Source organism: Tursiops truncatus, chromosome 3 (assembly GCF_011762595.2).
Source record: "Tursiops truncatus isolate mTurTru1 chromosome 3, mTurTru1.mat.Y, whole genome shotgun sequence".
Lineage (NCBI taxonomy): Eukaryota > Metazoa > Chordata > Mammalia > Artiodactyla > Delphinidae > Tursiops > Tursiops truncatus.
The window spans coordinates 110709944-110736161 of NC_047036.1; the positions used below are offsets into that span (position 1 = coordinate 110709944).

General features: G+C 44.2%; 1 protein-coding gene across 2 annotated transcripts in view; it reads right to left on the reverse strand.

Moving 5' to 3' along the window:
* Positions 1–17591, reverse strand: part of FSTL4 (follistatin like 4) — a 440615-nt gene extending 423024 nt beyond the window's left edge. For both annotated transcript variants that reach the window (XM_073802526.1, XM_019924423.3), the window contains exons 1-2: positions 17459–17591; positions 9757–9892 (exon numbers count right to left, since the gene is read on the reverse strand). In XM_073802526.1, coding sequence (XP_073658627.1) covers positions 9757–9882 — 126 coding nt within the window. In that variant the 5' untranslated portion in view covers positions 9883–9892; positions 17459–17591. The remainder of the gene's footprint in view (positions 1–9756; positions 9893–17458) is intronic.
* Between the last annotated feature and the right edge of the window lie 8627 nt (positions 17592–26218).

Sequence of the window (26218 nt, forward strand, 5' to 3'; positions counted from 1 at the left end):
ACAGGAACACAACCCCACCCATTAGAAGAGAGGCTGCCTAAAATCATAATAAGGCCACAGACACCCCAAAACACACCACCAGACGTGGACCTGCCCACTAGAGAGACAAGACCCAGCCTCACCCACCAGAACACAGGCACTAGTCCCCTCCACCAGGAAGCCTACACAACCCACTGAACCAACCTTAGCCACTGGGGACAGACACCAAAAATAACAGGAACTACGAACCTGCAGCCTGCAAAAAGGAGACCCCAAACACAGTAAGATAAGCAAAATGAGAAGACAGAAAAACACACAGCACATGAAGGAGCAAGATAAAAACCCACCAGACCTAACAAATGAAGAGGAAATAGGCAGTGTACCTGAAAAAGAATTCAGAATAATGATAGTAAAGATGATCCAAAATCTTGGAACTAGAAAAGAGAAAATGCAAGAAACATTTAACAAGGACCTAGAAGAACTAAAGATGAAATAAGCAACGATGAACAACACAATAAATGAAATTAAAAATACTCTAGATGAGATCTATAGCAGAATAACTGAGGCAGAAGAACAGATAAGTGACCTGGAAGATAAAATAATGGAAATAACTTCTGCAGAGCAGAATAAAGAAAAAAGAATGAAAAGAACTGACGACAGTCGCAGAGACCTCTGGGACAACATTAAACCCAACAACATTCGAATCATAGGGGTTCCAGAAGAAGAAGAGAAAAAGAAAGGGACTGAGAAGATATTTGAAGAGATTATAGTTGAAAACTTCCCTAAGATGGGAAGGGAAACAGTTAATCAAGTGCAAGGAGCAAGAGAGTCCCATACAGGATAAATCCAAGGATAAACACGCAAAGGAACATATTAATCAAACTGTCAAAAATTAAATACAACGAAAACATATTAAAAGCAGCAAGGGAAAAACAACAAATAACACACAAGGGAATCCCCATAAGGTTAACAGCTGATCTTTCAGCAGAAACTCTGCAAGCCAGAAGGGATTGGCAGGACATATTTAAAGTGATGCAGGAGAAAAACCTACAACCAAAATTACTCTACCCAGCAAGGATCTCATTCAGATTTGATGGAGAAATGAAAATCTTTACAGACAAGCAAAAGCTGAGAGAGTTCAGCACCACCAAACCAGCTTTACAACAAATGCTAAAGGAACTTCTCTAGGCAAGAAACACAAGAGAAGGAAAAGACCTACAATAACAAACCCAAAACAATTAAGAAAATGGGAATAGGAACATACATATCGATAATTACCTTAAATGTAAACGGATTAAATGCTCCCACCAAAAGACACAGACTGGCTGAATGGATACAAAAACAAGACCCATATATATGCTGTCTACAAGAGACCCACTTCAGACCTAGAGACACATACAGACTGAAAGTAAGGGGATGGAAAAAAATACTCCATGCAAATGGAAACCAAAAGAAAGCTGGAGTAGCAATTGTCATATCATACAAAATAGACTTTAAAATAAAGACTATTAGAAGAGACAAAGAAGGACACTACATAATGATCAAGGGATTTATCCAAGAAAATGATATAACAATTGTAAGTATTTATGCACCCAACATAGGAGCACCTCAATACATAAGGCAAATACTAACAGCCATAAAAGGGGAAATCGACAGTAACACAATCATAGTAGGGGACTTTAACACCCCACTTTCACCCATGGAGAGATCATCCAAAATGAAAATAAATAAGGAAACACAAGCTTTAAATGATACATTAAACAAGATGGACTTAATTGATAGTTATAGGACATTCCATCCAAAAACAACAGAATACACATTTTTCTCAAGTGCTCATGGAACATTCTCCAGGATAGATCATATCTTGGGTCACAAATCAAGCCTTGGTAAATTTAAGAGAATTGAAATTGTATCAAATATCTTTTCCAACCACAGTGCCATGAGACTAGATATCAATTACAGGAAAAGATCTGTAAAAAATACAAACACATGGAGGCTAAACAATACACTATTTAATAACGAAGTGATCACTGAAGAAATCAAAGAGGAAATCAAAAAATACCTAGAAACAAATGACAATGGAGACACGATGACCCAAAACCTATGGGATACAGCAAAAGCAGTTCTAAGAGGGAAGTTTATAGCAATACAATCCTACCTTAAGAAACAGGGAACATCTCGAATAAACAACCTAACCTTTCACCTAAAGCGATTAGAGAAAGAAGAACAAAAAAGCCCAAAGTTAGCAGAAGGAAACAACTCATAAAAATCAGATCAGAAATAAATGAAAAAGAAATGAAGGGAACGATAGCAAAGATCAATAAAACTAAAAGCTGGTTCTTTGAGAAGATAAAACAACATTGATAAACCATTAGCCAGACTCATCAAGAAAAAAAGGGAGAATACTCAAATCAATAGAAATAGAAATGAAAAAGGAGAAGTAACAACTAACACTGCAGAAATACAAAAGATCATGAGAGATTACTACAAGCAACTCTATGCCAAAAAAATGGACAACCTGGAAGAAATGGACAAATTATTAGAAATGCACAACCTGCCAAGACTGAATCAGGAAGAAATAGAAAATATGAACAGACCAATCACAAGCACTGAATTTGAAACTGTGATTAAAAATATCCAAACAAACAAAAGCCCACGACAAGATGGCTTCACAGGCGAATTCTATCAGACATTTAGAGAAGAGCTAACAGCTATCCTTCTCAAACTCTTCCAAAATATAGCAGAGGGAGGAACACTCCCAAACTCCTTCTACGAGGCCACCATCACCCTGATACCAAAACCAGACAAAGATGTCACAAAGAAAGAAAACTACAGGCCAATATCACTGATGAACATAGATGCAAAAATTCTCAACAAAATACTAGCAAACAGAATCCAGCAGCATGTTAAAAGGATCATACACCATGATCAAGTGGGGTTAATTCCAGGAATGCAAGGATTCTTCAGTATATGCAAATCAATCAACATGATACCCCATATTAACAAATTGAAGGAGAAAAACCATATGATCATCTCAATAGATGCAGAGAAAGCTTTCGACCAAATTCAACACCCATTTATGATAAAAACCCTGCAGAAAGTAGGCATAGAGGGAACTTTCCTCAACATAATAAAGGCCATATATGACAAACCCACAGCCAACACTGTCCTCAATGGTGAAAAACTGAAAGTATTTCCACTAAGATGAGGAACAAGACAAGGTTGCCGACTCTCACCACTCTTATTCAACATAGTTTTGGAAGTTTTAGCCACAGCACTCAGAGAAGAAAAGGAAATAAAGGGAATCTAAATTGGAAAAGAAGAAATAAAGCTGTCACTGTTTGCAGATGACATGATACTATACACAGAGAATCCTAAAGATGCTACCAGAAAACTACTAGACCTAATCAATGAATTTGGTAAAGTAGCAGGATACAAAATTAATGCACAGAAATCTCTGGCATTCCTATACACTAATGATGAAAAATCTGAAAGAGAAATCAAGAAAACACTCCCATTTACCACTGCAACAAAAAGAATAAAATATCTAGGAATAAACCTACCTAAGGAGACAAAAGACCTGTATGCAGAAAATTGTAAGACACTGATGAAAGAAATTAAAGATGATACAAATAGATGGAGACATATACCATGTTCTTGGTTTGGAAGGATCAACATTGTGAAAATGACTCTACTACCCAAAGCAATCTACAGATTCAAAGCAATCCCTATCAAACTACCACTGGCATTTTTCACAGAACTAGAACAAAAAATTTCACAATTTGTATGGAAACACAAAAGACCCCGAATAACTAAAGCAATCTTGAGAACGAAAAATGGAGCTGGAGAAATCAGGCTCCCTGACTTCAGACTATACTACTAAGCTACAGTAATCAAGACAGTATGGTACTGGCACAAAAACAGAAAGATAGGTCAATGGAACAGGATAGAAAGCCCAGATATAAACCCACGCACATATGGTCACCTTATCTTTGATAAAGGAAGCAGGAATGTACAGTGGAGAAAGGACAGCCTCTTCAATAAGTGGTGCTGGGAAAACTGGACAGGTACATATAAAAGTATGAGATTAGATCACTCCCTAACACCATACACAAAAATAAGCTCAAAATGGATTAAAGACCTAAATGTAAGGCCAGAAACTATCGAACTCTTAGAGGAAAACATAGACAGAAGACTCTATGACATAAATCACAGCAAGGTCCTTTTTGACCCACCTCCTAGAGAAATGGAAATAAAAACAAAAATAACCAAATGGGACCTAATGAAACTTCAAAGCTTTTGCACAGCAAAGGAAACCATAAACAAGACCAAAAGACAACCCTCAGAATGGGAGAAAATATTTGCAAGTGAAGCAACTGACAAAGGATTAATCTCCACAATTTACTAGCAGCTCATGCAGCTCAGTAACAAAAATACAAACAACCCAATCCAAAAATGGGCAGAAGACCTAAATAGACATTTCTCCAAAGAAGATATACAGACTGCCAACAAACACATGAAAGAATGCTCAACATCACTAATCATTAGAGAAATGCAAATCAAAACTACAATGAGATATCCTCTCACACCAGTCTGAATGGCCATCATCAAAAAATCTAGAAACAATAAATGCTGGAGACGGTGTGGAGAAAAGGGAACCCTCTTGCACTGCTGATGGAATGTGAATTGGTACAGACACTACGGAGAACAGTATGGAGGTTCCTTAAAAAACTACAAATAGAACTACCATATGACACAGCAATCCCACTGCTGGGCATATACCCTGAGAAAACCATAATTCAAAAAGAGTCATGTACCAAAATGTTCATTGCAGCTCTATTTACAATAGCCCAGAGATGGAAACAACCTAAGTGCCCATCATCGGATGAATGGATAAAGAAGATGTGGCACATATATACAATGGAATATTACTCAGCCATAAAAAGAAACGAAATTGAGCTATTTGTAATGAGGTGGATAGACCTAGAGTCTGTCATACAGAGTGAAGTAAGTCAGAAAGAAAAAGACAAATACCGTATGCTAACACATATATATGGAATTTAAGGGAAAAAAATGTCATGAAAAACCTAGGGGTACGACAGGAATAAAGACACAGACCTACTGGAGAATGGACTTGAGGATATGAGGAGGGGGAAGGGTGAGCTGTGAGAGGGTGAGAGAGTGGCATGGACATATATACACTAACAAACATAAGGTAGATAGCTAGTGGGAAGCAGCCGCATAGCACAGGGAGATCAGCTCGGTGCTTTGTGACCGCCTGGAGGGGTGGGATGGGGGGGTGGGAGGGAGGGAGATGCAAGAGGGAAGAGATATGGGAACATACGTATATGTATAACTGATTCACTTTGTTATAAAGCAGAAACTAACACACCATTGTAAAGCAATTATACTCCAATAAAGATGTAAAAAAAAGGAAGTCAGGGGCATGGGGTGGGAGCTGTGGGGGGAGAACAACACTAGAAAGGGCAGGGGAACATTGTCTTAACTGCAATCAAATGTGCAAGAACAAGGACACTTATTACGGAAGAAAAATATTTTTTAAATTAATGCTCAGTCTTAGCAGCCTGAACGCCCAGCCAACGCAGAAAGAAGCCAGAGCATTTAAGTTCTCTGTAATTTGAAGGTGTCCTCACAGGGACAGGAGTGCAGTCAGCGTCAGGGGCCAACACTTGCAGAAGGGGAACGGGCTGGTCAACCAGGGTAGGATCCTGCTCTCTTAGGCTGACCCCTGGATTTAGGGAGGACAGGAAGCATCCTGACTACTGATACCACTCCTACTACCTATTGTTTTTCCTCAAAGACTCTTATGAGGGCTTCCCTGGTGGCGCAGTGGTTGAGAGTCCGCCTGCCGATGCAGGGGACACGGGTTCATGCCCCGGTTCGGGAAGATCCCACGTGCCGCGGAGCGGCTGGGCCCGTGAGCCATGGCCGCTGGTCCGGAGCCTGTGCTCCGCAACGGGAGAGGCCACAACAGTGAGAGGCCCGCATACCGAAAAAAAAAACAAAACAAGACTCCTATGAGACTTCACACACACTGAGAACAAATGGTGTCTGACATCAAAGCATATCTCGGGTCTATAAGCACCAGGGCATACAAAGCTAACAATTTTAAATGGAACCAATATTAATATTTACAGATATTTAGTGCATGACTAGAAATCATGGGTATGAGCAATTTAGGAAAAGTTCAGTAAGATCAAGAAGGATGCATAAGGCTGTGTAACGGCCCCCATCCAATCCCAGAGCCCAGCGGGTGATGGCAACACAGTATCCAGGACTCAAAGGGGAGGGGACCTGCCCACAAATGTCTGCCCCTCAAGAGGGACGTCCCTAGGGACTGTTATCACATCCCTTCTCACTTTCTTGGTCTCCCCAATATAAAATTCTACCAATATTGATTTTACTACTGTATCTATCTTGGCCAGAGTATTGGGGAAAGGGGGAAAATAAAATATAACTCTATTTCAGAATTTCGATAAGTTGTATCTCTCAGAATTGTTTCCTCTGAATTCAGAATTGCATTAGGATTCTAGATCATGCCCTGCCACTCAGCTCTTTATTAAAGAGGCACTCCACCCAGCTACATTTCTTTTTATCGACGTTTGTAAAATGGTAAACTCCTTGAAGCTATTTCAACTGCAGTCTTTGTACATGAAACAATAATTTAACACAATTCACAATTGTTATAATTGCTTTAAAAATGTGCAAGCACACACACATTGGTCATTTAATCCTTATTTACCCTTAGGACACTCAAGTAATTGGTATAATAACTTGAAAGGCAAATTAAATCTTATTAATGCTTTCCGAGTACTTAAAAAAAGCTTAAGTCAATGAATGTTTTGGAAAGTACTACGATCAGGAAGAAAATACACACTGAAACATTTTACCATTTAGTTCCTGGAAAGGTTTTTATTCATTTATTTACTGAGTCTCAGGAAACTGTTGGTTTTGATTCTTTTAGAAAATAAGACTGTCTGAGGAAACTGCTAGAGGAGTTTAATATGGTTTAGGCAGTGAGTTCTGGATATATAAAGAGCTACAATTCAAAGAAGAAACTACCCTGTTAGAACCTGTTACACAGAGGACTATCTTGGATGTTGACAAGGTACAAGCTTGGCTTGGCCCACAAACTGCTAACAGATTTGCTGGGGGGACCATTCATGTCCACACCAAAAATGAGCCTGCTCTGCAGGGAGGTATAAAAACTCATTTAAATACATGACAGTCTAATGTGAAATTTGAAAGCACCAAGGTGACAACATGACTAGTACCAAATGTTGAATAAATATCAATTGACTCAAAAACTCAATGAGCCTCTATTTTCCTCTTAAAATTATTAGACGCTGTAAGGAAGAGAAAGATGAAGATGGCTTCATCCATATGCTAAAGTACAAATACAAGAGTTAAGAAAAAGATAGGAAAGACTAAGACTAGGAGTTCAGAGAAAGAGATCAAATGTAACCAAGAGTGGTCAAAGAAGACTCTAGGGCTTCCCTGGTGGCACAGCAGTTGAGAGTCCGCCTGCCGATGCAGGGGACACGGGTTCGTGCCCCGGTCTGGGAAAATCCCACATGCCGCGGAGCGGCTGGGTCTGTGAGCCATGACCGCTGAGTCTGCGCCTCCAGAGCCTGTGCTCCGCAACGGGAGAGGCCACGACAGTGAGAGGCCCGTGTACGGAAAAAAAAAAAAAAAAAAGAAGACTCTAGAGAAAAGGTAAGAACCAGAGCTGGGCCTTGGAAGAGGGGCTGATTCAGACTTGCAAAAAGAGGGGACGGCACTGGGGCAGGAGGACCCTAGTGAGTGAGGGCACAGAGGGGCTGTGCATCAAGTGTCATCAAGGTCAGCAAACTAACCAGTTACGCTACATGTCCTACCCACTCTCTCTGAACATTCAGAGGCTGCCCTATGTCCTGGGCCCATTCACATTGTCATCATCTCATTTAACAGTTGACAGAAGCAGACTCAATGAGCAGAAGTTACAACACTTCACAAAAACTCAGTCTACGGCAAAGAGAACTGGATGGGTAGGGCGGTTGTTCTGGCCTTTGAGAGTCCACAGAGGCATCACTTCCTTTTCCCGAAGCAGTGAAATTCCCGAACCTGGGAGACAATGGCATCTCTGGGCCTCTATCCTAATGGGGTGAAGGGGGGAACACAACAGCACCCCCAAACATAAAAACAGCCTCACTTCTTCAGGATGAGCATCATCTACTCTTTCTTTGGTACACAAAGAATTAGAGTGGTAACAACTAAAATAAAGAGACCCTAGGTTGATATCAACTTACCTTCAATTTACCTCCAGCTAAATCCCACCGTAATAGGCTTGACTCTTTTAATTGAAATAAGTGATTTAAAACAGTGGGCCAATGAGCCCCGAAAGTAAGAACACGAAATACACGTAGCTGTGTGTTTGCCTGTTTGCTTTGCTATTAAATATTCAACAGTATATTGATAGGACTTAAATGATCATTTTCCCTCTGTATGGATATGGGTATAACGATTAAACGATTCCCATTGGGAAATGCTGGGCTCGCTAGCAAGTCAGCCTTCAGACTCTTTCACAAGAACATTAAGTTGTGTCCTTCATGGATTTAGATGGGAGAGACAGTGTTTCTGTTTAATCATCTGCTCGCCACAAAGGGAAGCCACGCACTTCAGCAGGAAGAGTGCACATTAAATTACTTCTGCAGCTCCCTGAAGATTAAGGCCTGTAGCTTTGGGATTGCGTTACAATTAAGTAATAATGAAAGAGAAATCGTGTCTTTTGCTCAAATAACGCATTAATCCTACCATATAGCGTGGATCGTTATTCACTCTCCGGGTAACGTTGACTTTTGGGGGTGATTTTTCTTCCTCATTCCACAGGATGGGAAGCACGCACAGAGAAAAGGAGAAGGGGAGGCATCACAGAAGACAGTGGCAGTTAAGATGCCCTGGAAAGCTCTCAGGTAAGAATTAGTATTCATCACGTCATCCAGAAAATCCTAGGTGGTTTTATTGAAAGGGTGTAGTCATTGCTCAAGGTTCAGCATGTACAAAAAAACTCAGCACGTGCAGAAAATCTACATCCCTCATGAGCCCCAAATTCATGAGGCCCACTACCTGAGCAGGGCTGGTTGCAGTTTATGACTCCTTTTCACGACTTCAGAGCAGAGTTCACTAAGCAATTAGCAGGATAGCAAGACTCTCCCGGGAGGTATTTGAGAACAAGTTTTTCAAGCACTTTAGAAGCATTTATATATACCTAACATGCCATTAATCATTCTTATCTGTTCATTAAGGCCGTCTCCCTTAGGACCTCTACCCTCCGTTCTTACTCAGCCTGGTTCTTGTTATCTATAGAGCTGAAAAGAAGTCTATTTCCTTTATAACATATTTTTTAATTAAAAGACTTCATTAATTCACATGGGTGTGCTCCACCAATGAGTCAGCACTTTCAGAGTGCTATTAAATATACACAAAGGTCGTTCTCTGGTGGGTCTGTGTGGAAGACAAAACATGCAACCATAGCTTCATCTGGGGATACATATTTGGCACTGGAGAGATTTTAGACCATTACTTAACAGCATGATATAAACCTCCTGTCCTTATCAACACACGTGGCTTCCTTCTGTCTCCTACCAAAAAGGGGGCAGGATTTTAATTTTCACTGCAATCTACTTGATAAAAACTAAAGGTGGAAAGGAAATTAGATACTCTAACATTGAAAAGCAATGAGTTTTAAATGGCATGTCAGCCGTGACGTGACTATACCTCTTCCCGGGACTCTCCCACACCCATGTTCAATCCTCTGCTGGTTCCTGGGTTCATCCACCCCAGCGCAGCAGGCAGGGAGGCTCCAAGCAGTGTGAGATGCAGCCAAAAGCATCCTGGTTTCATTTTGTTGAGTCTGTTGAGAAAATGACAAACACTCAGAACTAAGTGCTGCCAAGTGTAAACATGTCAAGGCATAGTTAGTCAGTACCTGTGCTCCAGAATCAGATACATCCGAGTTTAAATTCTGGCACCAACCGTTCTGTTTTCCTGTGGAGAAGTTATAATACTTCGGAGTCTAAGTTTATTCACCTCTAAAATGGGGTCAGAATATGTACCCAATAGCGCTGCTGTGAGGACTGAAGGAGGCAGGGCTGGCACATAGTAAGAACTCTAGAAATGCTAACTGGTATGTAGAAACCCACTTGAAATGCACCTGCCACTACATCTGCAAGAACAAATGAGGGTGAGAAGGCTGAGGCACCTCTGTTAGGTTACCCTATGTCCACGCTTCTGTTTCCTCAGAAAGTATTTGCAGCTGGGCACACTAGTGCTCAATAAATGCTGATGAGGAATCATGTTAAATCTGTAGCACCCCTGTTCGTAGCTGATGCCTCGGTTAACAAGAGAGTGAACTTCAAAACAGCATTAAAGGGTCTACTATTTTTATTTTTGTTTCAAGACCAGTCCTTGTAGTAGAATCCCAGCATCCAATGGATAATAGGATTTCGTAGCATTTAAGATATTTCCTGAGACTCACTTGATAGATTGTCTAAGAAATGGACAATGGAAAGTAATCAAAGAATCCCATGGATGAAAAAAAACTAAGGATCAGCTATAATAAAAATTCAACTCCCTAACATATGCTGGGCATTGTGTTAAGAGGACAAAGACACAGACTGGTGCATTTGTCCAATTAGCTGTACTTTTTAAGGCTTCCACTGTGAACATATTCCAACCTTAATTTCAGGATCTCTAAGAAACATATCCAGATAGAACTCATCATGCAGTATTTAGAACTCTTACTCAAGGAAACTTGAAGAGTTATTAATTTCTGTGAGCACCATACAATTTAGTGCTTAACTGCATGTGGTCCACACTGCATCCTGCTCATGGCTGGGGAGATGAAAACACACAGAGCTCCTTGGAGGCCAGCACCCCCATCACTTGGCTTAGGACTGGTCATGAGCAGGTGTCCGAGTCAGAGATGATTAGCTGCTTGAGAGACCTTACAGCCTGTTTGCGGGGTCCACCCGTGCTCACCCCCAGAGCCAACAGCTTTGAAGGATCCCTGCTGTACACAAAGGGAGGGATCAAATGATCACTAGCGCTGATGCCAGGGCTGCCAAACAAATACACTCCTGCCACATTCCAGGTTTCCTTTGGCTGCCTTCCATACCCAATAAAGCTGCTGCCCCAGATTTGCTTTATGTCCCCAACTTGAGGCAGAAATGCCCACAGGAAAGAGAAGTCAGACTAAACATTGTAGGCATATAACACTGGCCTGTGAAAGGCAAGGTTATAAGTTATGACTATCTTTTAAGAGACGACATCTCTTTTTTTTTTTTTTTTTTTTAAAGAGTCCACAGGCTCCTACTCCTACCTCTGTTGCTTCGGCCGTTCATCTTTGACATCTGGAGGGAAAGCTAGAATTACTGGGGAAACGGTCCGAGTGGCCAGTAAATATGATCTGAAGGTCATGGTCTCAGCACAGTCAGCACCAGCTCCTCCCTCTGAAGAAGGCAGAGTGGAGCAGAACGCTGCAGCTTCCGCAGCTACCTGGGAGAGGGCTGCAGCACTACCAGCAGCCACCCAGCGCTACGCTCCCTGTCCGGGGCTCCAGCTAGGGTGTGTGTTCTTACAGGGATGAGGAGAGAAAAATCACATTTGGGACTAAAAGAGAATAAAAATGACTTCCCTGACTGCAACCAGTTTTTCTAAAAATAAATAGGGCAACTCCCTACTCCCCATAAATTATTCTCTTCTGAACACAGAGCCATCCATGTTCCAGAGACTGCAGAGAGCAGTTGCTGGATTTTCGGAATTTTTTTTAAACCAGCAAGAGTAACTCAAGCTAGAACTAGAAAGACACTGCTTCCTACTCTACTTTTATTAATTCTTCCCTACTTATCCACCATCAACCAGTGCTCATGGAGTGAGCATATATATAAAAAGGTCTTCTTCTCTCCCTTTTCATGCCTTCAAGCCCAAATAAACTAAAAACAGCAAGATAATCAAAACTTACTCTAGATAATGTACAGATGTCAATCCCTGGAGTTATGAAATATTTGAGCCACAATATCTAGTATTTAGTTTTCAGTTGGCCTAGTAATCCGAGACCAATTATTTTGGATGTTTTATTATTAATGGATAATATCAGAATAAATTCTGTTCATTTCAATTGTTTTGGGAAGAGCCAAATCACTTCATTTAAGAGGGTGTGCCCAGACCTCTGGCATTAAACCAGCTGTTCTGAGATGTGTTTCAGGAAGCTGAACTGCAGCCCTACTGCACCTGGAGTCATCTCTGGTTTTGTCTGGTTTGTGTTGAGATTCCCGTAGGATTTCATTGGATGACAGGGAAACACACGAGCCAGGCCAACTACTGAAATATTCCTAGGCAGCCTCTCTGTAAAGTTTATTTCAGCTTGGCCACCACTAGATCAAACTTCATTTGCACGGCAGATGAGTCTGAGATGTCATTTTATACTCATGGTGACTGACAATTCAGTCCATCTACAGCAACAACACTCTTAAAATTTACAACCCAAGTTTTATGACAGTTCGGTTCATAAAAAAAGAATACTGTGTCTAAATCAATTTTGATGATCTGTCTAATAACCAAATAGAGACTCTCTATTTGATTAACACATATAGCAATTACTATGTGTCAGGCACTGTTCTAAATGCTTCATAGGTATTAACTCATAATCCTCATTTCTACTCCATGAGGAGGGCAATGATTATCCTCTAGTCAAATGACAGAGGAAATGGGTCACAGAGAGGGTTAAATACCTTGCCAAGGCTGCATGGCAAATAAATGGCAGAGCTGGGACTCCAAGACAGCTAGGTGGACTTGGTGTCTATACTCTTAAACCCCATCCCCTGCTGCCTCTTGATACTTAGAAATATTTTATTTGGATGAATGTTTGGTTTTAGATGGGGAAACATCTATGTACAACAAGATTAGAGGCCATGAGCCCCAAGTCTCTCCTCTAACAGATGCCAAGAGCTGTGTTCCTCCAGCTTTCATGGCCCCGAGCAAGGCCAGAGGGGGAAGCCAAGCTGCCCCCTCCTACACTTCACCCAGGATAGGGCCACTTAGCACGCTCTCCTCGGCCTTCCTTGGTGCTCTCTTCATTGGCCAAGAATGTGGTTGAAATAAAGAAACCATGAGGAGATACAAAGGATACCAGGCATCAAGAGTACCCTTTACTTCATGGGCAACACCAACCAGCCTGGTAGACAGTCACTTTGGGCAAAGAGGACCTGTTGGAAGATTACTCATCAAATTCAAATAGCCCTACTGGCCCTCAGATGGAAGAAAATACAAGAATCTCCCTGTCAAAGAAACGGGAAGGTACCACTAATAAGGTCACAAACCCTCTTTTTCAACCTAGAGCTCCTTTTGAAATCAATTTAGGTTTATAAGCTTCATTCAATCCATGCTAGAGTCCCAAGATTGGTTATAAATCTACCTGAGATTGTTCTCATAAAAGACCTGGAACTACCTTTCCTTTCAAACAACTTGTAAGACACAATCACTTGATATTTAAGACATCTCGTTTCCAAGAGAAGTACTTTACTGCTTCCTCTGAGGTTTCCCAGCTGAGCCTCATGTTTCCCCATGCTCAGGAGAATCAGGTGCCAGACTGGCCACTGCACAGACAGGACACCAAAGGCCTAGAAGGTGGAGGAATTCACCCAATGTATGAAGCCAACTCAGTAGCCAAACCTAGACTAAAACTCAAGCATCCTGACCCCTAGGCAATTGATTTGTTTCTAACATAATCACAAACTTACGGACGGAATATGTATGCATCCTCTGTTTAGACAGACTGATTTTGCTTTTTTTAGTTCAAGATGGGCCCCATTAGATCATCTACCCCTTGCTGTGAAAACCACAGGATTTTCTGGTGTTATAATATAAGCTGATATCATGCTATTATTTATTTGTACTTAAAATTATAGAGGTACGACAAATCTGTAGAATGTAACATTCCAAATACTGACTTGTTTTTTGAAGGAAGTTGAATAACTGTGACCTAAGAATGCAAATGACCAGGGAGAAATTGGTATGAATATGTAAACTCCAAATCTACCCCACCAGAGAACATACAGCAGCATGTAAGCTGTCTTTACTGAACAGTGTCAGAAGGCAAAGAGAAGCACAGGCATGAGTACAAACTTCTCTTTCCTCCTCCAGGAATCAGCCCTGTTTGGGAAGAATGGGAATTCAGACGCTTGGAGCTTTTGGGAAAGCTATTCACTGGTTCGTTCTCTCTCATCCTCTCTCAGAATGTGGTGACATTACCAGACCAGACACTATGGAATAGTCACATGGAAAGGGCTTCTCTTTGTAACAGACAGGACCAGAAATTATGAAGATGATTTGGCAGAACTAAGCAACACCGCCCATCCTTGAAGAGAATGGTAAAGTCTGTGATTTTGAGGCACCTGAATTTCTAACCTAATTGAAAAGTGTATGCTCTAGCCAATCACTTTTAGGTGCATTGCATTTTACACGTGATGTTGGCAGTCAACAAATAGGAACCAATTGGGGACCACCAAAATCCTACAGTTCTCTTCTGTATGCCTGCCCAATGTTCAAAGAGAAAAAAAAAGGCATATCAACTCCAACCTAAAACCAGGAAGCTGTATGCTAATTTCTTTTGCAAGGTTTAGGACCCCAGTTTTGATTTGTGAGTGTTTTAGGAAAAAAGGAAAGGGTTCAAACTTCCTAAAATAATCTCTAAAATACCAACAGGGAAATTAGGCATGGAAACATATGAAGCCAACCCTGAAGCAATCCATAATGAAGTTATATTGCATTTCCTATTAATTATCTACTCGGTATCTTTGGTTAATTGTTCCAACATTTGATAAATTTGATATCTAAATTAGTCTATGTGCAATGTGTAAATCTATGACATTCCTATTTACTATGAAGTTAACGCACGGAACCCTCACCCTTCCAACATTCAGATTATGCCTCCTGAGTACCATGTTCGCTCCACTGTAGTTCTATTTTACTTGAAGTTGCATGCCTTGTGTTATGCACCAAGATAGAAAATGTAAGGAAAGATGTGCTATTGAAATAACTGCCCAATTTGATTAATTAGTAAGCACAGAGCAACACAAGAAAGTTGAGTTTGCAAAGAAATACCAAAAAAGGCAAAGTGGCAATTAAGGAGATTTTTAGGAAATCCTGACTAGTCAATGACAATTTCTGAAATGTAATGTTGTCAAACAAAAGCTCACATCATGAAGATCACTAAAAAAAAAAAAAAAAAAAAAAAGGCTGCAGCCCTTAGAAGAAGAATCCTGAGTGACTGGCAGGTCAAGGTAGAAAAATCCAACCTACCACTCCAGGACACAGCCAAAGTGATAAAAGTTCTCACCATACCCAGAACAAGCTGGCCCCTCTCTGGAACAAAAAGCCTTCCTGGAACTGACAACAATTGAGGGTGGACAAAAAATTTGAAGAGAGAAAAATCCACTGGAACAACTTTTATTAAGCAATTTTAATTCATTACATCAAAGACTATTTTCTTGCACAACCTTTGGCTCTGTCTGAAGTCTTTGGAGAGACGGGCTGTCTTTTTCCCTAGCATGGGAAGAAAGTGAACATTCATCTCATTGCGTTTAAACAGAAATAAACTAGTAATGCTGCAGTGTCTTCTCACAAAACTGAGATGGAAAGCAGACATGCGCTCTGTGGAGCATCGGCTCAGGTCTTCCATTAGAGTTACTGCCTGAGGGCTGCTGAGCCTCTGGGGTCAGAGAAGCCGTATCCCTCACTCCCTTGACCATTTGCTTCCCAGGTGAGCCCTTCACCTGACCACTGCCCAGACCCAGAGCCTGTCTGGGCCATTCCAGGATTAAAGGACACTGTTAAAAGTCATCTCTGGCTTTCCCCTAACCTGATGATAGGAAAATAACTCGGGACTTTTGAGAAAAGTCCGAATTTCTTCCCGATCCCTTTTCTCCCCTCTCGAATTGTGTGATAATCAAAATGCGCACCAAAAATGGGCTTAAGTTACCGCGCCCCTTCTACTGAAATTCTGTTTCTGTTTGGCTCAGAGAATGTGGACCGATGTTTGCGTCTCAGGAGCCCATCTAGTACGATTCCTGGTGCACAGGCTTGCAACAAATTCACTAAGGGAACAGACCAAAGCTACCGGCTCCACTCGCCAGAAACCTCGGCGGAAGCGACACCTAGAGGCGAGCGGAGGAGAGGCTGCGGAAGCGCTATTCATCAATGTCGGCGACAGTTAATCAGGAGAGAGGTCGTCTGGACAGCGCATGTGGGAACAACTCTCTGGGCTAGACGCAAACCTAGAAGGCCCAACTCTGCAGGTCCCCAGGAACTTACATAGACGGACACGCTGCACGGGATGCTCGCCACGTTCTGGGCATGGTGAGAAACCCTACTGCTCCAGCAGGTTTCTGTTCCTGCAAGAGGGGCGGGCGCCGAAGTCCTCAGGTGGCAGGCCTCAAGCGAACGCGCTCGGGGCAACGCTTTGTCAGTCGAAGGGAGACCCGAAGGCTCGCGCCAAGCTCTCCCCCAAACTCGAGGCCACACGCGCACCCAAAGCGGATAGCTCTGCCTGCTTCGCCTAGGTCCCCCCGAAACTTGGAACAGGTCTTTTGCTGGCTCCAAGAGGAGTGGAGATCACCCACATTACAAGCTGTTAGGACCAAGTCCCCTGCCTGAACATCCCCCCCAAACAAATTGCTCACTAGTGATTTCCCAACAAATAACACCGGCCGCTTGCTTGGAACAACGACCGGCCCGACCGAGCAGAAGGAGCGCGGCGGGCTGCCGGAGCCTAGTGGGGTCCCGGGTCCTTCCCGCCTCCTCCGCGAAGCCCAAGCGCTCAGCCCCGGACACGGCGGCCCTCGGGGTTGCGAAGGCCACGCCGGGCGCCGCGGGCCCTTCGGGCTGCAGCGAGCAGACGCAAGTTTCCCCGCAAAGCTGGAGGAAAGAGGTAGTGAGGACGCCCGCCTCGCGTCCCAGCCCGGGGCCAAGGGCACGAGTCCGAGCCCAGGTGCAACCGCTCTCCCGTCTCGCCGAGGCCGCTCGGGGTCCAGAACACAAGAACGGCACCTGAAGGGTCTCAGAGCCCGGCGCCCGCTTCGGGCTCGGCTCAAGTGGTTCTGCGCGGTGCTCTGCGCGCAAGCCTGGTCACTCCGGTCCCCACTGCAGACCCAGGCCACACGCCTCGGCTCCCCAGCCTTTACCCCGGGGTAGCCCTGCCCAGCCCGGGTCGCGGGGTCCCGTGCCTGCCTCCCGGCAGGCGGGCAAACTTGGCTCACCAGGCGCGGCGGTGAGGACTAGCAAGCGCCCGGCCGGGCCCTGCAGGGAAACGCGGGGCCGCGAGCGCTAGTACCCCAGCGGGGCGCAGCGGGACCGGTTGGCGGCGGCGGGGGCGGCGGCTTGGCACCCTCCCCACGGCCGCTCCGAAGCCGCGCCCGCGTACCTGAGGCGGCCGGGGGCCGAGGGGAAGACCAGGTGGCTGCACTCGGAGGGCGAGAGGGAGCGCCCCGTGGTGGCAGCGGAGACCCGGTCCCGCGTCCTTCGGTCGGTCTCTCCGGCTGTCGGCGGGTCCTGGGCGCGCTGGAGGCTGTCGGAGATCCAGCTCTCTAAGCCGCCGCGGCCCGCTGCTGTGGTACAGCCGCCGCGGCTGCCCTATTTCTGCCGCCGGGACCGGAGCCCGTGACGTCACCCTCCGGGCCCCGCCTGCCCAATCGCCGCCACCTGTGCGCGCGGCCCGCCCGACCGCCGCTCAGACCCGCGCGGGGCCCGCGGCAGGTGCGCGGAACAGCCGGGCGCGCACTCGGGGCTGGAGGACTCCCGGCGCTCCAAGGCGATCTCTGCAGCCGCAGGGGCACGGGGTGCGCTCCCGGCCCTGGCTCTGTGGAGCCCGGCAGCCGACGAGTTCTCCCACCCCCCAACACACTCCTCTTCTCCTCTGGCTCTTTTCCGGGCAGGGTTCCCCAAGTCTGTGCTCTCAATATGCGCTTCTGGTCTCAATCAGCAGCTGTAGCTTGTGGAGCTCAGGCGGGCCAGTACACCGCACCAAGAGAGCTGTCCCCGGACGCAAAGTCAAATGACGCTCCCCCTCGCTGAGAGCCAACAACCTGCGAAAGAGCGAAGTTTTTATTTCTCTCTTCTGAATCTGCCTTCTCTCACTGCAGAATCTCACTAAATCCTGGGCATACAGAGGCAGTCGCAGTTGACATTTGCCTAGCCTGGCCAAGCTGGGACCAGAGAGTCCCTTCTTCTCCCTTAGAACCAGGCATGAGGCCTGGACCTCATCCCCAAGCCTGGGGCTCCCAAAGCTTTCTGGATCCCTCTTCAACATCCACAACTTTTGGAGACCACAGCCCAGTGATCATTTTGTTTCCATTAATTGGCCTAAAGATCAATCTTGGTGCCCAAATAAACTGGAAACAACTTTGTAACTACTAGGGCCCCCCAAATGGTCATACTGTAGCTCCAATCTGGCATCAGACTTAGGAGTAGGCTCTAGCCAGTCTAGGCTGTGGTAACTGATGGGCAGGAGACTTTCTGGGGGAAAGCCTCCTACTCTGGCTGTGTGGGCACCAGGTGACTTCCTGGCTTAGGGGAACAGTGTCTTGTTCATGCCCCTGTGACCTTTCCTGGCCTGGAGGAGGGGCAGAGGGGCTCTTCTGAGGTTAAGGTTAGTTAAATATCAGGAGAAGGGGAAGAAAAATAGAAAGCTGACATGGAGGAAGAGGTGTTAGATTTGTTCTTTCCTTCAACAGATATTTACTGGGCCCTCCTGTCTACCAGGCACTGTACTAGGTGCTGGGAGACAGCAGTGGATGGGCCAGCGTGGTCCCTGCCCTCTCATAGGTTTTGTTCTGGGATGCAGCCCACCCTCTACTACCACTCAGCTTGCAACCCAGAGGCAGTCATGTTTCTGCTATTGGTATGTTTCCCCATCCATAAAATGAGGACTTGGAGGAAGCCTGGGTGACTTCCAGGGCTCACTCTGCTGTGACTTCCTCCATGGATACCACGATTTGTGCTCAAAAGGATAAAGGCTACTCCATGCTCCGTGCCCCTGGCCTTGGCAGGCGTGATATTCTCTCAGAATTGACCGTGAATCTTTGCCAAGGCCACCCATGACTGAACCACCAAGGCTGGCTTGTGACCAGATTCTCTGTAGCTGGATCAGGAAAGGGATGGCACTGTCCATCTTGGGAAAAAGAAAATTAAGACTGAGCATAAAAGGAAGCAGGGACGTTTGGAAACATCCTGAGCCTCCCCCTGAAATTTAATTCTAAGTCAGTGGTCAAGATGGAGCCCCACGGCCTGGAGGCTGGGTTCACCTCCCTTCACAGACTTTGAGGTGTTTGGAAAAGCCAGTTTCTGTTCTCAGCTCTGAGCACAAAGTCCCTGAGTCAGCCTAGTGGCCCTATTACGTAACCAAGGCAGGCCTTGGGGTGTGTGTTTTTAATAACTTCAGGGTCATACGTAAGTCAGGATCTGTAAATCCACCAAGATCAGAAATAGCTCTGTTTAATGCAGGGACTGGACTTCCACAAACTTCCTCTGCTCCCCAAAGAAGGGGGGAATGTAGCTGCTGCAAATCAGATGCACGGAATATCCCTTAGAGATAATGCTAACAACTGAAGTGAGCTATTGTGACTACTGTGCATAAAATAAGACTGGAATTAAAAGTCACCTTGGGGGCTTCCCTGGTGGCGCAGTGGTTAGGAATTCGCCTACCAATGCAGGGAACACGGGTTTGAGCCCTGGTCCAGGAAGATCCCACATGCCGCGGAACAACTAAGCCTGTGTGCCACAACTTCTGAGCCCGCGCTCTAGAGCCCGCGAGCCACAACTACTGAAGCCCACGTGCCTACAGCCCGTGCTCCACAAGAGAAGCCACCGCAATAAGCCCACGAACTGCAACAGAGTAGCCCCCGCTCACTGCAAGTAGAGAAAGCCCGAGCACAGCAACCCCGTGCAGCCAAAAATAAACAAACAAATAAATAAATTTTTTTAAGTCACCTTTGAAAAAAAAAGGTGACGTGTGAATGACAAAATAAAACAAGCCTTCAGGGAAGCAGCATCGGATGCCAGCAGACCTTGACACCTCTTTGAATTGCTCTGTGCTTTCACTTCTCAGGGCAATTCTTGGTTTAATAACAGTCCCCTACTTGGAAAATAGGCTAGATTTTACACAGAGAATTTCAGAATTTGCCTGAAACCCTGTTTCAGAACTTGCAAGCATCCTGATGATTCTCAGTAGCCAACTGTGGTGCTTAAATTTTGAAATCATACAATTTAGTAAATTTGAAAGGAGGAAGTTAAAAGGCAACATAAGTTCAGACTACTGCCCGAGGCAGACTCAGAGACACACAAAAGAAACTTACCAGTGTATTTTAACAAGATCAAGAAGTTTAAAAATCCCCAATATATGTTAGGGATTTTACTTTACCAGTTTTAAAACATTTTTCTATTTCTCATCTCACCAAAAACACAACCACATGACCAAAAACAGCAGCCAATTAATGTGTCTCCTACAGGTCATTTCAGATTGCAGCTGCACATCAGGATACCCAGAGATGACACATAGTTGTGGGGGTCAGAAGGAAGCAAGACACCTCCTCCGGATTCTACCAAAAGTTACCCTGTCACTAGCAATGGGTCAGGTCTACCCTGGGCTGATCAAACAGTCCCAGAAATACCCGTTAGAAGCCAGTCCGGGAGGTCACATGAGAAGGTGGGAATAGGCAGGGAACTGTCTTCCTTGTCTTGCATGATTTAACATTCTGCTGCCTGTCCAAAAATGTCTTAGCAAATCTTCAAACCAAACTATGCAGTTGATTGAAGAAGCAGTCTGGATCTTAGGAGAGCCCTGGACAGAAAGGCAAAAGGACTGGGTCCCTAGCCTGCCTCAGCCCCTCTCTGGCTTTGTAAGTCTGGAAGAGTCCCACCTTTTCTGGTTTGTTTCCTCATCTCTCAAGAAGGGGTTGGGAGAGGAGTGGGAAGTGGTCATACTCAATGAACTTCTGAGGCCATTTTCAGTTCTGCAAGTCGATGCCTATATTTTGCTAGAAGTTATAGCTACTCTGATCTAGAGCTATGATGTTAAAGGTTTCCCTTAAGTCTAATCTTAACGCTGATTTCTTAAGTGATGATTCATGATCATCTAGAAATTAAGGCAATGGAGGCAACAAATTCAAAAACCTAGACCTAAAATCACACTCAGAAATAATTATTTAAAACTCTGATTTAGGGAGAAAAGGGGCCAGCATGGAGATAAGGTATTCATTCAAGAGATAACTGATTTGGGAAATTTTTCAAGGCAATGAAGAAGTGGTATAGGGTCAGAATTTTAATTAAGAAGGTAGGATGAATGAGAAGATGCAGTGATGGAGAGGGAATCTGTGAATGGGAAACGTGGAGGGAGGTGAACAACAAAACCCTTCATCATAGTACTGTTCCAGAGACAAAAGTCCCATCTAACTCCCAGGGCCTAGAGTGATGGTACAAGGGGCCTAAGAAAGGCATTGAGAACCAGAGGAAATGAAACTCAGCTACTCTCAGAATTCCATGTGCACAGGGAGAATCTGGGATGAGAAGGCCAGGCCTCCAAGCCACAAAGCAGCACCCGTACTGGGAGTGGGAAGAGGCATGAAAGAGGCAGCACAGTAGGAGGAGAGCCAAGGGAGGGGCCGACCTCCTTTATTCACGAGGGATATTTCTGTCATGGCTCCGTTTTCCAACTCATTAGTAGAGAGTGGTGAATAGCATGACAATCTGAAAAAGAGATCTTTCAAAAAGATGAGCTCCTGCTTATGGAGGTTCCATCCTGGTGAATATCTGCTCCATTCAAATGAATATGCAGTATCATGGCAGGTCATCCTCAGTATTATGAAGAGAACTACGCAAGATGAGGATGTAGCAGACGGTGCTGGACTTAGTTTGTATACCACTCAAATCTGAGCAGCCACGCTGACCTCTCCGCCCCCATTCCCCACCAGGGCTTTGGCTACTTGCCGTGATTTCTGACCACAGTGACCCTATCAACTCTTCCATGCTATGGCTTAGAGCCAGGTAACTCTGCTGTTATTGCCAGCCTCTCAGATCAAGAAGCCTTGCATGTGGCAACAACCGACAAGAAGACACTGGCCTCCACGCCTATGCATTGGTCAGACTGGACCCCTGAGGCTCTGGCTTTTCCAGAGGCTGCCTGGGGGGGCTACTCACTACATCACAGAGGTTGGGGGGGGTGGTTAATTCCTGCTTCAGGGGTGGATTGACCAGTAGGAGAAAGGGTACAGAAGGGAGCCAGCAGATCATTTCTCTCTTCCTTCCCTGGATAGTCCGTACAGAGAGGCAGAGCTCCCCATGCCCCGTCTCAAGACATCCCTGGGGACTAAGCCCTCAGCTACACTGATTACAAAGCTGGAGCCCTTTCAGTATTTGCTCTTTCTTCTTCCTTGCTCCTGCTTCCCTGGGACTGTATTCCTCCTCAATCAAGTGTCAGCACATGAGCTTTTGCCTCAGGTTGTTTTCTAGACAGTCCAGCCTAAGAGAAAGAGTAAGTGGGAGTGAGCGTGGTGAGCGTTTTTAAGAGGGCAGATGACAAACTTCTGTCTGAGGAGGTGCTTAGAGCACAAACATGAATAAATGAGGGGGGAAGATATGAGATGATCTAGTGGGGAGAGTGTTCAGGCTGAAGGCCCATCAGGCACGAAAACTGTGATGTAGGAACTGGCTTGATGCGATTCAGGCCAACGTAGAGGGATCTGGGTGGAATTGTTGAAGAAGGCAGAGAGCTAAGCAAGGGCCAGACCACATAGGCCCTGCAGGCTGTGATGAATAAGGACTTTAGATCTGATTTTAGGTGCAACGGGAGCCATGAGAGGGTTTTGAGCAGGAGAATGATCTGATCTACTATATGGCTTTTTTCTGGAGTATAGTTGCTTTACAATACTGTGTTAGTTTATACTGTACAACAAAGTGAGTCAGCTCTATGTATACATTTATCCCCTCTTTTTTGGATTTCCTTCTCATTTAGGTCACCAGAGAGCACTGAATAGAGTTCCCTGTACTATACAGTAGGTTCTCATTAGTTACCTATTTTATACATAGTATCAATAGTGTATTTGTGTTGATCCCAATCTCCCAATTCATCCCATCCCCCCTTTCCCCCTTGGTATCCATATGTTTGCTCTCTACATCTGTGCCTCTATTTCTGCTTTGTAAATAAGATCGTCTATACCAGTTTTTTCAGATTCTACATATATGCTTTAATATACGATATTTGTTTTTCTCTTTCTGACTTACTTCACTCTGTATGACAGTCTCTAGATCCACCCATGTCTCAAAAAATCTACAAACAATAAATGCTGGGGAGGGTGTGGAGAAAAGGGAACCCTCCTGCATTGTTGGTGGGAATGTAAATTGATACAACCACAATGGAGAACAGTATGGAGGTTCCTTAAAAAACTAAACATAGAACTACCATATGACCCAGCAATCCCACTACTGGGCATATACCTAGAGAAAACCATATTCAAAAAGATACATGCACCCCAATGTTCATTGCAGCACTACCTACAATAGCCAGGACATGGAAACAACCTAAATGTCCATCAGCAGAGGAAAGGATGAAGAAGATGTGGTACATATATACAATGGAATATTACTCAGTCATAAAAAGGAACGAAATTGGGTCATTTGTAGAGACATGGATCTTCTATATGTTTCTAACAGGTCACTCTGGATGCTGTATATAGAGGAGATGGGTAGAGGGCATAGTGGCTGCTGGAAAGAGTAAAAGCAGGAAAAACAGCTATTCAACTGTTGAGAGGTGCAAGGTCATGTCAGCTCATCATCACTGCATCATACCAGCATCGCACATTCATTGATTGCTAACTATGCACTGGGCACTAGGCCTACCTGTTCATATGTATTGTTTTACCTAATCCTCACAAGTCCATTAGCTCCCCATTTTATAAGTTAAACTTAGAGAAGTTACACAACTAATCTCAGGCCATTTGTCTGGCAAATGGCAGAGCTAGGATGTGACTCGGAGTCTGCCCTCACAATCACGATGCAATTCTACATCGGTTGCACAGAATGTCTATGTACATGGCAGCTAATCCTGATCTCAGAAGTCATGTTCTACAAATCAGTGCCTGGAAAACCTTTTGTTCTGAACCTGTAGGTATATTTACTTAATTGTCCTGTGAACCCTTGTCATATCAAAACCAAACATGAAGTCTTTCTCTCTTCTTCTCTGCCTGTAGAATGTCAATTTCGTTCAGCATGGTCTAAGCCAGTCATGAAGCTCCCATTCTCCCTGCCGGGAACTGGCCAGGGGGTGAGAAGGGGCCCAGTGCTGCCCAAGGAGGGGTGAGAGAAAGTCAGCTGCGGAGATAAAAAGATGCACCAGAAGAGATGGTGCCTCTTTTCTCTCTTGATACCCTCATCAACTACAGGGTCCCCTAGACCCAAGGTCACCCTCTTGTGACCCTGAGAGCAGCTGAGTTGACCCATGAATGGTGGCAGAACAGGGAAAGGAACCTAGGACCTTCGTGAAGTGGTGAAATGAGCTGCTAAAATAACCAACTCTGAAGCTGCCCTACCTCGGGATTTCTATTTTCCTCACGACTTAAACCAATTGAGTTGGGGTTTTCTGTTACTCAGGGTAGAAAACATAACAAATGAGAAAGAAGCTAAAAAGGTAAATAAAATGCTGATTTGACTGGCTTTAGACACTCACCATGGGAGACAGGTGTCTATTAATATTGTCATAATCCCACTTAATTTGTCTAAGAACCCAAGCTAGTGAAAGGCTGAAGTCTCTTGACCCCAATCCAGTGCTCAGACATATAGTAATTTTCAGTTATGGAGAACATGTTACTAACCAGGACTCTCATTTCCTAATTGTCCTAGATAAGTGCCAGTGGGCACTTAACAGCTGATTTGTACAGGATGCTTTAAAGCTGACAAATGCATGCACACCCACCACACAGCCCAGCCGTATGTGACTTGCAAACGCCTTTCACTACAACCCTCTCCAAATAATTTTAAACTGGTTTTGCCATTTTTCTGTGGTATGTGACAAAGATGTGATTTGAACTTTCAAACAAACTATTTAAGAGTATCATATTAAGTATGGTATACTACAGTTTGTTTTAATGCATTCATTAATAATATTCATAATATACAGTCATTAGAGACAAATTTCCACTTTGTATCATTTAACAACAAATACACCTTTAACTCTTTTTAACTTATACAAGAGAAAGCATAATTTTCTAAATTATGCTAAATAAATATACTAAAAAATGATATGTCAAATCTGATTTGGAAACCGTATGTATACTAAAAACACTGGGATTTAACTCCCTGATACAGCACCAGTACAAGCAAAAGCTGTTTTCCAAGAATCTATGTCTGAAATTACGGAATTTTATGCTAAAAACACTACAGGTTTATTTTTATAATTTCTATGTTTTGTTTATAAATGACAAGAGGGGACAGATTTCAGACCACTGTTTGCAAACACTCTGCAAATAGCACATTGTGGCTGGGGACCCTTTATTCTCAATAACTAAAAAGCCAAATTAGATATAATTGTCACTCTATTTTCTCTTCTTAACACTGTTTTTGAAGTACCAAAGACATCTTGATGTTCTAAATAATGATTTTTTTTAATCAGATGAATGCCATTTACAGGATGGGAAAGGTAATTTTGAAGTAGGATTATAATCCGACCATTTTTGCTCTTAATTATCTTGTATTTCATCATCGGGTTCCTTATGTTTCTAGTCTTTAAACATGATCTAATATGGGCACAAATCAAACCTATTTGACTAAGAAGAAAAACAATTTAAAATGCAGCAGTCTCAGGCTTCCCTGGTGGCACAGTGGTTGGGAGTCCACCCGCCAATGCAGGGGACACAGGTTCGTGCCCCGGTCCGGGAAGATCCCACGTGCCACGGAGAGGCTAGGCCGCCCATGAGCCATGGCCGCTGAGCCTGTGCGTCTGGAGCCTGTGCTCCGCAATGGGAGAGGCCACAACAGTGAGAGACCCGTGTACCACACACAAAAATAATAATAATAAAAAAATGCAGCAGTCTCGACCATCCCAGCAGTCAGTGCTATTCAGCCAAGTGATGAACTGAGTGATGGAATCATGAGCGTCTCCATCTGACCTCCCCCTAACGGCTACATGTGCTCACTT